This window comes from Geotrypetes seraphini, chromosome 2, assembly GCF_902459505.1.
Source record: "Geotrypetes seraphini chromosome 2, aGeoSer1.1, whole genome shotgun sequence".
Taxonomy (NCBI): Eukaryota; Metazoa; Chordata; class Amphibia; order Gymnophiona; family Dermophiidae; genus Geotrypetes; species Geotrypetes seraphini.
In genome coordinates this window covers 171,651,287-171,665,862 of record NC_047085.1, presented here as the reverse complement: position 1 = coordinate 171,665,862, position 14,576 = coordinate 171,651,287, and the positions used below count along the sequence as shown (strand labels likewise).

Here is a 14,576-nt window from a genome sequence, read left to right as displayed (position 1 = left end):
AAATGGCCTGACTGGAATTCATCCGAATCAAGCAGGTAGTCAAGAAGAAATTAGATGAATCGCCTGGTAGCGCCAAAACGGTACCACCACCCACATCACCTAAAACGTTTGTGAAGCCTTGGGTAGGCAAAATGGCATATGCCAAAACCAAAAGCGCCGCTCCAAGAGAGGCAGGCAAACCAAGTGCCGATTCGGAGTCCATAGAGAAAATGTAAATATACTCCCAGGTTGTCTGCAGAAATGTGTAACCCCGAGAAACTAATTCAGCAGAATGGGATCCAGCCTGCCCAATGCCCCCTATCTCGGGCACCATGCAGTAAGTGGAACAACGTCCCTTAGTTCCCGAAGAACCACAAGAACTGTCCTGAGGACCAGTAACACTGAAAAGGGAAACACAAAACATAGAGACTCCAAGAACGAACTGGAAACCTGAAGAGGATGCAAAGATGCAAGCATCCTGAAAAATCTTCACAGCCCACTGACCTGACATTATAGTGTCTTCTCCCTCATCAGAAAGCCTGAAGAGTCATTGGAAGAAGTCAAGATCCCCTCAGAATGAAGTGCAGAAGGTCAGGGAATGGCAGAATAAGACTGTAGGATCTGCAAGAAGATTCTCCTAGGAAAAATCAAGGTTCACAATGTAAAGAGGAATATACTGGAACCATGAAAACAGTACTAACCCCATGCAACATGAGCGAAATACGTATGTCCTTTAAAGTGAATACGTACTAGACTCAATCAAGATGCTGCATCTACTGCCCCGTGGAAAACAACAGCATCCTTACAGGTATCAGACAAAGCTCACATCATTAATGAGAGCTTCAGGGATGAGGCTAACAGCCACATAGTGCGTGATCCTCCATGGGTTTGATAGAATAGGTAACTGGCTCCTGGTTAAAAGGAGCTGTACAGCCCTTTCTGTCTGGTTGGGGGACCCGTCTAGCATGTGCCATGAGAAAATGGTGACAGGAGAAACCAGCGTGATAAGCATGGAAATCTGAAGTCCAGGCCCCCTCAGAAATAGAGAAAGAGAGTCCTGGCCGCAGGAATATGCGCAGTGTCATTATGCCCATAGAGACAGCCCGAACTTGGAAACTGCTTGTACTACCTTTAGGCATAAATATCCTGTGCCACTACTAGACACATGCAGCTCAGCACAGAGGCCCAAACAAGGACAGTTACCAATAGACAAAGGCTCAATCTGCAGGGACCCCAAGAGAGACAATGAGATACCTGTGTGAAATACAGGGCACTATCTTACTGCTGATCTCACTGTGCCGTGAGTTGCCTTATGTCGCCCCAGTCTGGAGACAAACCGAGACTGGGTGACCTAGCACAGGTCAGAGTCTCTCTGGTAAACCCCTTGAGTGTTAACCCCAGAGTCCGATTAAACAAGCAGCTTCCTTCAAGGGAGTATAGCAGGAACACAGACATAGACATATAAAGCTGCCCAAGCTTGTCCCAAAGCTGGTGAAACACATACAACTTGTCTGAACCGGAAAGGAGAGAAGCCCCGACATACCCTGACCAAAGTCAGCTGGAAACAAACTACCGGAACGCTGCAGCTCTCCCGCCATCGCTGGAGACCCATGCGCACGCCTGATTCTCGCTAACATGTGGCCGCTGCATCAACGCTCCTAGAAACATAGTCGGATTCGAGCCCCGCAAAATTTACCCTGCCGCGGCTTGCATAGAAAGAAATCAGACTCGGGGAATAACCAGAAGAACAGCCCACAGCGCCGCTGCGCTGTAACCAAAAAGGAAACAAAGCGCGTGCATGCAAAGGGCGGGAAATCCCGGCTCCCTCCACGGATTTCTAGTCATAAAACTTAGCCTCAATAAAATATCCATACCTTAAATGTATGATGACCGAACCCACAGTACTAAGACTCCCAAACAGAACCTGAAGTTCAAACAACTGTAAAAGCCAGACATACTCACAGCTTGTTGTTAGGGCCGGTTGAAGCCAGTTTGCAGCAAAAGCATGGCAGAATGTAGCAACTGTGGTCTCTTTTTTTTTTTTTTTTTTACAGAGAAGGGAAAGAAGAAAAAATTTGAGACCCAGTCAGACCCTCTAGCAATGGAGGGAGGGTGAGGCAGGGACAAGGAGGGGCCCAAGTGTAACCTCTAAAGCCGGCACCGTTCAGCCGGACACCCCTGTCTCACTGAAGAGAAAAATCTCAACAGGAGAAATAGCACTGCCAGCTCACTGAAGAGAAATCTCAACAGGAGAAACAGAATGGCAGTCTCACTGAAGAGAAACCTCAACAGGAGAAAATAAAGTTCCAGCCACAGCCAGAATTCAGGAGCTAGTTGAATAGCGACCTTTTCCTGCTGGGAGATAGAGATTACTGATGAGACAGGAGGAGTGCCAGCCAATAGGACCACCTGTTAATCAGTTTCTCTATCTCCGCCTGCTGGTAGATGTGAGCTATCCCATTGGTCTCTGGATTCATCTGCTGCTATTGCTAGGGAAACACTCTTGGTTCCTCCCTGGCAATTGACATATACCACTGCTGTCGCAATTTCAGAGAAGACTGACTACTTGGCCCTTCAGAGTCATCTGCAATTTCACCAAAGCCAAACAAACGGCCCGTAGTGCCAATCAATTGATTGACCATTTCTTTTGAGAGGATGTCCAATGCCCCTGAATGGGACAATGGCTGCAATGGGCTCTACAGCTGTAGACTGGCATCTGTTGTCACAACTACCCAAGATGCAATCTGCAGCAGCATGCCCCTGGAGAGGGACTGCGGAAGGAGCCACCAATTCATACTGTCCCAGGCCTCCAGAATCCAAGGAACAACTGACTGCAATATTTCCATCTGTGGAGCCCAGCGCAAGAGCAATACATGCTGAAGATGACGCATATGCGCTCTTGTCCAAAGAACCACATTCTATTGTGGCTGCCATGGACCCCAGGACCTGGAGATAGTCCCAAGCTGATGGGACTGCTTTGTCCTGGAGACAAGAAATCTGAGAGCACAACTTCTGTCTGCATGCCTCTGGAAGATAGAAGTGGCCAGCTGCCATGTCGAACAAGACACCCAAGTATTCCACAGACTGCGTCAGGGTCAAATTACTTTTCCTGTAATTCACAGTCCAAACCAGGTCTTCCAGAACCAGGACCACCTGGATCTAACATGTGCTGACCTTCGGCAAACGAGTCAATCATCCAAGTGCAGATGTATCTGCAGATCCATTTTCCTCAAGTGAGCTGCCACGACCACCATCACCTTGGTGAAGGTACGAGACACTGTTGCCAGGCCAAAAGACAGAGCTGAAAATTGATAATGATTTTCCAGAACATGAAACTGGAGGAATTTCTGGTATGCCTGATAAACTAGAACAGGGGTGCCCACACATTTTGGGCTTGCGAGCTACTTTTAAAATGACCAAGTCAAAATGATCTACCAACAATAAAATTAAAAAAAAACCACAAAGCACACTGTTCGTTGAGAAAATGTTAATTATCATTCCTATTCCGGGGGTTTTTCAAAGAGGTCAAGGCAGATGACTCTGTGCACTGTCACCTCAGTAACAACCATACAAAAATAGACAAATATACCCCCCTCCCTTTTTACTAAACCACAATAGCAGTTTTTAGTGCAGGGAGCTGCGCTGAATGACCAGCGCTGCTCTCGACACTCATAGGCTCCCTGTGCTAAAAGCTTGAAAATAAAATCATTTTTCCTACCTTTATTGTCTGGTGATTTCATGAGTCTCTGGTTGCACTTTCTTCTTCTGACTGTGCATCCAATCTTTCTTCCCTTCTTTCAGCCTGTATGCTTCCTCTCCTCCAGACCTCATTCCCCCCCCCCAACTTTTTCTTCCTCTCTCCCTGCCTCCCTTTCTTTTTTTCTCTCTTCATGCCCCCTTTCTTTTTTTCTGTTTCCCTTCTTTCCTTCTATCTCCCTGCCTGCCCCCTTTCTTTCTTTCTCCCTGTCCTCCACCAAGCCACTGCTGCCACCATCGGGGAACAGGCCCCCAAGCCACCGCCATCGGGTAACAGGCCCCAAAGCCGCCGCTGCCCCAAGCTCTCCCTACTTCGGGCCGACCAGCCTTCCTCTCCCTGACGTCAATTCTGCTGTCGGAGAGGAAGTTCCGGCCCAGCCAGGCAGCGATTGGCTGGCCCGAACTTCCTCTCTGACGGCAGAATTGACGTCGGGGAGAGGAAGGCTGATCGGCCTGGTAGATCGCCAAGGCAAAGTGAGTCTATCACGGAGCTCGGGATGGGCTCCGCGATCGACTCACTTTGCCTTGGTAATCTACCGGTCGATTGCAATTGACCTATTGAGCACCCTTGAACTAGAATATGGAAGTAAGCCTCTGTGAGATCCAGAGAGGCAAGGAACTCTCCTGGTGCCACCGTTGCGATGACAGACCGCACTGTCTCCATGCAAAAGCATGGGATCCCGAGTGCAGATTTTGCATGTGTGAGGTCCAAGATTGGCTTCCAATCGTCGGAACCTTTCTTTGGCACGATAAAGTATAAGGAGTATCTGTCCGAGCCTGAGTCTTCAGGCAGCACCGGTTCTATGACCTGAATATCCAACAAATCTTTGTACAGTGGCTTGCACTTTGACCGCCTTGTCTGGGCACCCTACAGGAAAGTCCACAAACCAATCTGTCAGAGGCTGGGCAAATTCCAGCTTGCAACTGGACTGCATAATGTCCAGAACCCACTGGTCAAATGAGATGCACACCCAGACCTGCAGGAATGCTGAGAGTCTGTCCCCTTTATGCAGAGAGCCCTTCCTCAGCCTGGAGCCTGAGAACCTCTGCCTGTAGCCCTGGGAAAATCTCTGAGACTTGGAGCTTGAATATGGGTGGGAACGCCTAAAGCCATGAAAATTAGAGCATCCTAAACCTCTAGAGGTTTTGGACCTGCTGTCAGACAGGGTCTTAGGGCTATGGTCCACCACAGAATTCATGAGGTCATCCAGGCCTTTGCCAAATAAATAACTGACCCTTAAAAGGGAGCCATGCAAGAGTAGCTTTAGAGGTGGAATCACTGGCCCATTGTCTGATCCAGAGCATTCTGTGAGCAGAAATTAAATATGCCGACACCTTACCCAAGATCCGCATAAGGTCATACAGAGAGTGAGCAACATAATCTACTCCAGCTAAAAGAAGCTGAGGAGGAGGCTCCACAGCCTCACTTTCCAGAGTAGGCAGATGGGACAAGCATGCATGCGTGACAAAGGACACTGCCGAGACAGCTTTGACTCCCAAACCCGCTGCCTCAAAGAGTCTACCGAGAACCACATCCACACGGCGGTCCTGCATGTCCTTGAGCACCACACCACCCTCATCTTTAGATGACTTGACCTTGCATTTCTTGGGCTCTGGGGCATCTGCGACCTTTTGTGCGGAACATTCAACCTTACCGAGCCCTGAAATAAAAGAAATAAGCCACACTTTTTGTCACCTACTTAGATAGGGGAGAGGTTAAGCATGGTGCTGCTGCCTCTCCTGACTGTGCCACATGGTACAAGGCGCTAAATTTGTACAATTCTGTTAAGGATTTGAAGTAGAAGAGACCAAGGACTCCATCCCAACAAGTTTTGAGGCAAAAATTGCAGTTTTGGAAGTGCAGGGAGCTTTTGAAAAAAAGATCACTAAAATCCAAGATGGCCACAGCTAAGAAATTCATGGCATAAATCATTTTTTTCACGGCAAAGTTCAAAAACTTTTATTTTAGGATTTTTTTTTAGATGGGGGAACACAGGGAGAGACATGCAGAAACCTTTAAAAACTTAAATTCAGACACCTCCCCCACCCCACCCCAATTCACCTCACAGGCTGCGACAGCCTTACTCACTGTGACCTATGTGGGAAAATGTGCTGCAACCTGCCTCAGTTCTCTTACAGTAGCTGGAATCAGAAAATCACTGCCTCATGCTGTGAATGCCTCTTCGATGCTGATCTTCAAGCTGTCAGTCAGACACAATGCCTGACCGTACCTCCACCCCCGCGGACCAACAAACGCACTAAAGGAAGTGTGGAGGCGAAAAATGCAGACAGCACCCTGCGAAACACTGCTGAGCCTCTTAAGGGTGCCTAACAGGCTGTACTCGAACCCCTGCTAAACAGTAGGTGAAGAACAAGCAGGGACAGCTCCAAGCTCCAAAGAAACAAATGCAGGCTGGCTAACAGGTACCATCAGGGATCGGCCTGTTTTAAGAATACCACATGACAGCAACAGGACTTACAGACAGAAAAGGCAAAAAATTGCAAAATTAGGCTCTAAGGCAACTGTGACATGGAAAAAGGGTCTAATCAGCTCCATGAAAAAGTTTAGGCTCAGGAGATCCCATGCAACAGTGGCAGTTGTAAACAGACATGCATGTGCAATAAGCCTGCTTATAAGATTCCTGCACCGTGCTTGATCAATCACATCACATATGTGAGGATTTAGCAGCCCTTTTTGTCCTCAGAGAGTTATATGTTCAACAAATTTATTTCTACTATCTTAGCCAGCACCGAGGTTAGGCGTTCTAGTCTATAGTTCCTGGGTCTCCTTTCAAACTATTTTAAAAATTGGTCCAACAGTACCCACAATCCAATTTTCAGGTAGCATAGGCAATTTTAATGGTAGATTACAATTTGTAGGTCTGCAATTTCATTGTTGAGACTTTTTCAGTCCAGATGCACCTTGTCTGCCATTCTTTAGTTCATCTGTTTACCCTATTACACCTGTCAGGGTCACCATGATTTGTTTCAGTTCAATAATCAAAACTGAGAAAAAAATAAAAAAACAACAAAAAAAAGATTTTCTTCTTCCCCCAACTCATGCAGCCTAAACTTACCTACAGATTTTTATCTGTAGATCCCTTGGAATAGTATCTCCAGGATTCAACACCACTGTGACAGCACAGAGCTTCCGGAGATCAGGCAGAGAGATGAAAAACAGGGACTGGCATGTACTCTCATTCATATTCTTCCACTAGCTATAAAGACACACAAAAACCAATTAGTTGGAAAAGTTAAGGTTTCCCAGAAAGATGTGCGATAATAAACATTGTGAAATTTAAATTAAAATATATTTATTGTTTAATTTAAAATGGGTTTAAACAAAGGTTTGGACAAGTTCCGCAAGAAAAGTACATAGTCTACTACTGAGACAGTCATGGGGGAAGCTACTGTTTATCATTGGTTTGGTAGCATGGAAATGTTGCTATTTGGGTTTCTGCCAGATACTTGTGACCTGGATTGGCCATGGTTAGAAACAGGATACTGGGCTAAAAGGACCATTGGTCTGACCTAATATGAATATTCTTTTTTTATGTATAAATTTTATTAGTTTTTGAATAAACATACAAACCAGTCAAAGTATCACCGTTTCAATTTGACAAAAGCAAACATTACAACAGTATCTCTCCAACATGTTTCAAATCAGCATCAAAATTTGTATGACACTGTTTTTGATTAAAAATCAATAAAGAATTAAAAAAAAAAAAAAACTTGTATATTAAAAGATCCAGAGAAAAAATAGGAAGTAAGAAGATAAATCAAATGTCCAAAAATCAAGAGGAAGAAATGAGGTTTTCCTTTACATAATGATCTAGATATACCAAGGGTGAACGATGATGAGAAATCGATGGGAAGCTGTTACCTTTGCCCGTAACTGCCTGTTCATATTTTTTATATAATTATACAAAAAAAACATTAAGAAATCAAAAAGGGCTGAGACTCGAGACTATATTGATACTTACTTAATAATTTAATTTAAATTTAATTAAAAGTTATATTAGGGACAAGCCTCAGATAGTGGAGTACATCCTTCCATACTGTGATATCTTTAAGAGAAAGAAAACCTCTTTTCTCCAACTCCTATAACATCACCGGCTTAGTCCCACCTCCCTATCAAATTAATTAATTACCAATAGTTAAATTACTTCCTGTAATTCATCTATCTTATTTTCAAATTTTATGTCATCCTTATTTAATATCTATTTAATAATAGAGTTGAATTTTTATATAATAAATTATTAAATAGATATTAAATAAGGATGACATAAAATTTGAAAATAAGATAGATGAATTATAGGAAGTAATTTAACTATTGGTAATTAATTAATTTGGTAGGGAGGTGAGACTAAGCCGGTGATGCTATTGGAGTTGGAGAAAAGATGTTTTCTTTCTCTTAAAGATATCCCAGTATGGGAGGATATACTCCACTATATGAGGCTTGTCCCTAATATAACTTTTAATTAAATCTAAATTAAATTATTAATTAAGTAAGTATCAATATAGTCTAGAGTCTTCAGTCCTTTTAGATTTCTTAATGGTTTTTTGTAATTTATTTAATCAATAGATAACCATTTAAATTTTTGATTGCCATATCTTTTATATAGACATCAGAACATGTAATTCAACAATTGTGCTGATTTCCAGTTTTTAAGAACTTGCAAATTACCAATGGCTAACAGTCTAGGTGAACAATCTAGAGCAGTGGTTCCCAACCCTGTCCTGGAGGACCACCAGGCCAATTGGGTTTTCAGGCTAGCCCTAATGAATATGCATGAGAGAGATTTGCATATAATGGAAGTGACAGGCATGCAAATCTGCTCCATGCATATTCATTAGGGCTAGTCTGAAAACCCGACTGGCCAGGTGGTCCTCCAGGACTGGGTTGGGAACCACTGATCTAGAGCAGTAAAACAGGGATGTTGTAAGCGGAGAACAATAACATCAATGTATATATCAGCAGAACATTTAGTAATGTCCTTAATGGTTTTCCAAATTTGAATCCAGAAAGATTTAACCTTATCACAGTGGAAGAACATATGGGCGAAGTTGCCCTTGTCTTTATTGCAGTGCCAACAATTAGGTTTCAGTTTTGCTTTCCACGTACAAATTGGGGTCCAGTTGGTGTGCCACATTAAAAAGTAAAGAGATTGTGAGATCCTGGAGGACAAGGAGGGGCGGTTTGTTTTCGACCAAAATCTGTAGTTGAGAGTTCTTTCAACCATTGCTGTGTAAAATCCACAGTCAATTTGTAATGAGAGTCTCTCAAAATGTGGTATATGAAGGAGACAGCTTTCCCTTGTGAAATGGCTAAATCACACCATTTCTTGATGCTAGAAAGAGTCCAGGATACAAAACTTCAGGTCAATGTTATTTTTAGAAGTCAAAGTATTCCATTGTGAATAATGATGTTGGAGTCCAGGAAATTGTTTACTTAATGTTGTAAAAGGTAGCAAGGTATCTGCAGAAAATAACTGCTGTACTTTCCAAAGTCCTGTTTGTTTGCTATTTTTTCCAAAGGAATGGTTTGTTTTTATATTTAATAGCCAGGTTACTCCAAAGAGACATAGAAGATAGTGTATACATCGATACATCAGCTAACTTGTTCAGAAAATGAAGAGACTGCTGTGTTGCACTCAAGAGCGTAAAGATTTTGAGTTTTTTGGGAATATACATGGTGAGGAGAGACCGTATCAGAATTAGAGAGCAAATAAATTTCTCAATCTCCAACCAAGTTGGTGATTCAGACTGTATAGAATCTTGTGTCCAATATGCCCCATATTTAACAAGCGAGGCCATGTGTTAAAAATGAAAATCAAGTAGGTTCACTCCTCCATTTCCCTTGGAAGCCTTCAATTTGATGAGGGAGATTCTCGGGTTTTTTATTATTCCAAATAATTTTTTGTTTATTCAGTGATAAACCTGGGGGGGGGAGGCAAAGAAAAGATAGCATAGATAATATGTATGTAATTTGAGGGGCTAATGTCATTTTGATCGATGATATTCTACCCCACCATGAGAGGTATAAAGGGGACCATCTGGTAGTCGAATGGGTCACTAAATGTCCTGGCGAAACCGTTGGCTGAGCTATTCAATCTCTCCCTAAGTAAGGGGAAAGTTCTCCTGGACTGGAAATTAGCTAATGTCGTTCCTCTGCATAAAAAGGGTTGCAGGGCAGAGGCTGTGAATTATAGATCGGTGAGTCTCACATCAATAGTGTGCAAACTCATGGAAACACTAATTAAAAGCAAATTGGACACGATCTTGAATGAAGGGAATCTTCGGGATCCCAGTCAGCATGGATTCACCAAGGGTAGGTCCTGCCAATCCAATCTCATCAGCTTCTTTGACTGGGTAACAAGAAAGTTGGACTTGGGAGAGTTTTTGGACGTCGTGTACCTGGACTTCAGGAAAGCTTTTGACAGTGTCCCACACCGCAGGCTGCTAAGCAAGATGGAATTGATGGGGTTAGGAGAGACACTAACTGACACTAATCATTGACTGAGTGGCAGACTTCAGAGGGTGGTGGTTAATGGTACCCTCTCTAAAACATCGGAGGTGACCAGTGGAGTGCCGCAGGGCTCGGTCCTGGGTCCACTCCTTTTCAACATATTCATAGGGGATCTGACTCAAGGGCTTCAAGGTAAAATAACACTATTCGCCGATGACGCCAAACTATGTAACATAGTAAGTGAATGCAATTTACAGAATTATATGGCGCAGGACCTGCTTACATTGGAAAGTTGGTCCTCAACCTGGCAGCTAGGCTTCAATGCTAAGAAATGTAAGGTCATGCACCTCGGAAGCGGAAATCCATGCAGGACGTACTTCTTGAACGGAGAAACTTTAACTAGGACTTCAGCAGAACGAGATTTAGGAGTAATCATCAGTGCAGACATGAAAACTGCCAATCAAGTGGAGAAGGCTTCATCTAAGGCAAGGCAGATATTGGGTTGTATCAATAGAAGTTTCATCAGCCGAAAGCCTGAAGTCATAATGCCGTTGTACAGGGCCATGGTGAGACCTCATCTGGAGTACTGTGTGCAATTCTGGAGGCCACATTACAGTAAAGATGTGCGCAGAATTGAATCGGTTCAACGGACGGCCACCAGGATGATCTCGGGGCTCAAGGGTCTCTCGTACGAAGAGAGACTGAACAAATTGCAGCTCTACACTCTTGAGGAACGTAGGAAGAGGGGAGACATGATCGAAACATTTAAGTACCTCACGGGACGTGTCGAAATGGAAGATGATATTTTCTTTTTCAAGGGACCCTCGGCCACAAGAGGGCACCCGCTCAAACTCAGTGGCGGAAAATTTCATGGCGACACCAGAAAGTATTTCTTCACAGAGAGAGTGGTTGATCATTGGAACAAGCTTCCAGTGCAGGTGATCGAGGCAGACAGCGTGCCAGACTTTAAGAATAAATGGGATACCCATGTGGGATCCCTACGAGGGTCAAGATAAGGAAATTGGGTCATTAGGGCATAGACAGGGGGTGGGTAAGCAGAGTGGAAAGACTTGATGGGCTGTAGCCCTTTTCTGCCGTCATCTTCTATGTTTCTATGTTTCTAAATTTTTGATTCTAGATATATTCAAGTCCACGATGTGAGAGGTGTCTTTATGAATTAGAATACCCAAATATTTGATAGCTTTAGAAGACCAGGAGAATTTAAACTGAGCTACATCTGATGAGAAAATGGAATCATTCAGCGGGAATATCTCCGTCCTGTCCCAGTTGACTGAATATCCTGAAAGAGCAGGATAAGCGTTAACTTGTTTAATGAAGGTCGGTATGGAAAGAAGGGGATTGTGTATGAAAAGAAGGACATCATCCGTGTACGCGGCTAATTTGACTTGTCTGGAGTCTATGGGGCTCATAATCGAAAGAGAAAAACATCCAAAAACCGGCCTAAGTCAGCACTTGGACGAACATTTCTCAAAAACGTCCAAGCGCCGAAAATAAAAACGGGGTTTGGACGTATTTCTAAACGACCTAGGTCTTCATAGTGCTGCTCAACGTCCAAAGCTAAACGGGGCGTTTCAGGAGGCGTGTCAAGGGCAGGAGTTGGGCGGGATGTGGGCCGGCTTAGACTTAGTCGTACAACATGTATAACCGAAAGTTATACAGCCCAGGATCGACGGAACTTGGACGTTGTGACTTAGACCATGTAAAACATGGTCTAAGTCACAAAAAAACACCTAAACTCACCAGATAAGCACTGCAAACACATAACACAGACCCCCCACTACCCCAGTGATCACTAACCCCCCCCCCATAAAAATTTTATTCACAACTTTAAATTTCAGCCTCCAGACCATCATCACCTGGTAGCCGGGCATAGGAAAGCTTAGTCGTCCAGCACAGAGGCAGCTTAAGCCGTCTTGGGGGTGGGTTAGGGACCAATAGAGAGGAGGACCCATGCCCATAAGCCCCTGTTATAACTGCATTGATACTGAAACATGTGCACTGCCCTATACACCCCCAAAACCCTTTTGTACTGGCATATAAGTGGCTCCTGAAGCCATTAGGGCTATTGGGGTGGTAGATAAGTGGGTCTATGGGATTCTGGAGGTGGTTTGGGGGGCTCACCATGACCTATAAGGGAGCTGTAGTGAGGAGATACCATGGCACCCTTTTTGTGAAGTACACAGCAGTGCCCTGTAAGGTACCCCACTATTTAGGTGGCATGTCTGGGTGTGCAGTCCATCACTTTGCAGACCCCTCCCACGTCCAAAAGGGCTTGTTCTAGGCGTTTTGGACTTGGATTGAAAGTTGGACGGAAATGTGGTATAAAGATAGACGATTTAGTGGCTTGGACGATCAGATCGGCAAGACGTATAATTAGACGATTTTCGAAAGTAAAAAAAAGTTGGACGTATCTTTTGAAAATGTGTCTTAGGCTCTTTTTAACTTTGGATGACTTGCAAGATGGACGTAAATGGACTTAAACATCCCTTTTGATTATGCCCCTCTATATGAATACCTTGAATCTGGGGGCATTGTCGAATGATAATAAAAAAGATTCTAGAGCAAGGTTAAATAATAATGGTGAAAGGGGACAACCCTGGCGGATGCCTCTAGATAAAGAAAAGGGTTTCGATAATGAATTGTTAATTAAGATTCTCAAAGTAGGGTGCCAGTAAAGTTTTTATCCATTTAATAAAGTTCTCACCAAAATTGAACCACCTCAGAACCCACAGTAGGAATGGCCACTCAACCCGGTCAAATGCTTTCTCCACATCAATGGCCAATCTCACCATGGGCTCCGAGGTGTTCTTTGCTAGATTATTAATATGATGAAATAATCTGAGATTATCCCCTATGTGTCTATGTTTAATGAAGCCTACTTGATCCTTATGAATTAATGAAGTTATTGCATTGTTCAGATGTGTGGATAAGATTTTTGCCATGATCTTATAATCTAAATTGAGTAGTGATATTGGTCTATAATTTTTTATGAGAGGGGGTCCCTATCTGGTTTAGGAAAAATTATGATGGTAGCTTCAGCAAAGTTATATTGTTTTTCCGGACATTGATGGACAAAATTATAATACGACAGATGACAGGAGCCATTAAAAAGCTAAACGTTTTATAGAATTTGTTGGTGATTCCGTCGGGGCCGGGAGCTTTATTATTTGCCAAAGAGGATATGGCACTTTGAATTTCCTCTATTGATATCAGGGATTCTATGTCTAGTTTTATAGAATCCTGGAGTTGGGGGTGAGATATCTGATCTAGTAAGTGTCTATGTCTGAGGAGGATGGGTGGGATTCGGAACTGTAAAGGTTGGTATAAAATTTTTCAAAAAGGATTGATTTGTTTCCGTTTGTCCAGCGTCAGTCTGGATGGAAGATATGTTAAATTTTTTTTGTTTGGTTCTAAGGTATTTTGCAAGAGACTTTCCCATTACATTGTCTCCTATATAATGGTCAGATGCATGGACGAAAAGATCACGTCTAGCTTTATAAGAGAGAAGAGAATTATATTTGTATTTGAATTGTAGAAGTTGACAATATACAGTTAAGTGAGGGGAGGGATCAGATATGTGTTGTGTCTCTAATTGCTTAATAGATTGTTCTAATTCTTTCTCTTTTTGAAGAGATATTTTGTTCTTCCAAGAGGAAAGTTTAATCAATTCCCCTCATAGAGTTGCCTTATATGCCTCCCATACAACTGACAGAGCTACCTCATGATCTTTGGAGTCAATTTCAAAGAATTCTGATGTGAAGGCTTTGATTTTAGTAATGATATCTTCATCATTCAGTAATTGATTATTTAATCTCCAAGAAGAGGTCTTCTGCTTTGGATCAGGGTCAATCAAAATATGAAGGGAAATGGAGGAGTGATCCATAAGTGAAATTGGATGTATAACAACATTAGTCAGGGACTGAAACAGTCTAGATGAGACTAGAAAAAAAATCTATTCTCGAATATGTAGCATGGGGAGGAGAGAAGTGAGTGAAGTCTTTGCCCTTTGGATTTAAGAGCCTCCACGGGTCTATCAGAGAGAAATTGTCCATAAAATTGTGAACTTCTATGTGTGACCTGGATTTAGAGGGTTTACATGTGGAGGATCTATCTAAAATGAGATCTAGAGTTTGGTTGAAGTCACCTCCAATAATTATTGAATGATTGGCATAATAAAGCAAAGTGGTTTGAAGTTCCCTGAAAAATTCTGGGTGGTCATGCACTGGGCCATATATGTTAAGTAATATAAATTCTGATGAGTGCAACACAACATGAGCTGGACAACATCTTCCCTCCAAGTCAGCTTTATGGGAGAGGATGGAAATTGGAATAGTGTTTCTAAAATAAATAG

General features: G+C 43.1%; 1 protein-coding gene across 15 annotated transcripts in view; it reads right to left on the bottom strand.

Moving 5' to 3' along the window:
• Window positions 1–14,576, bottom strand: part of C2H18orf63 (chromosome 2 C18orf63 homolog) — a 142,654-nt gene that overhangs the window by 117,281 nt on the left and 10,797 nt on the right. For 4 of the 15 annotated variants that reach the window (XM_033934300.1, XM_033934299.1, XM_033934302.1 and 1 more), the window contains exon 2: window positions 6,813–6,953. The exons of 6 other annotated variants lie outside the window; for them this stretch is intronic. In XM_033934300.1, the coding sequence (XP_033790191.1) occupies window positions 6,813–6,940 (128 nt within the window). In that variant the 5' untranslated portion in view covers window positions 6,941–6,953. Of the gene's footprint in view, window positions 1–6,812; window positions 6,954–14,576 lie in introns of those variants that run through there. 5 more of the 15 variants (XM_033934306.1, XM_033934310.1, XM_033934308.1 and 2 more) reach the window with 2 other exon arrangements.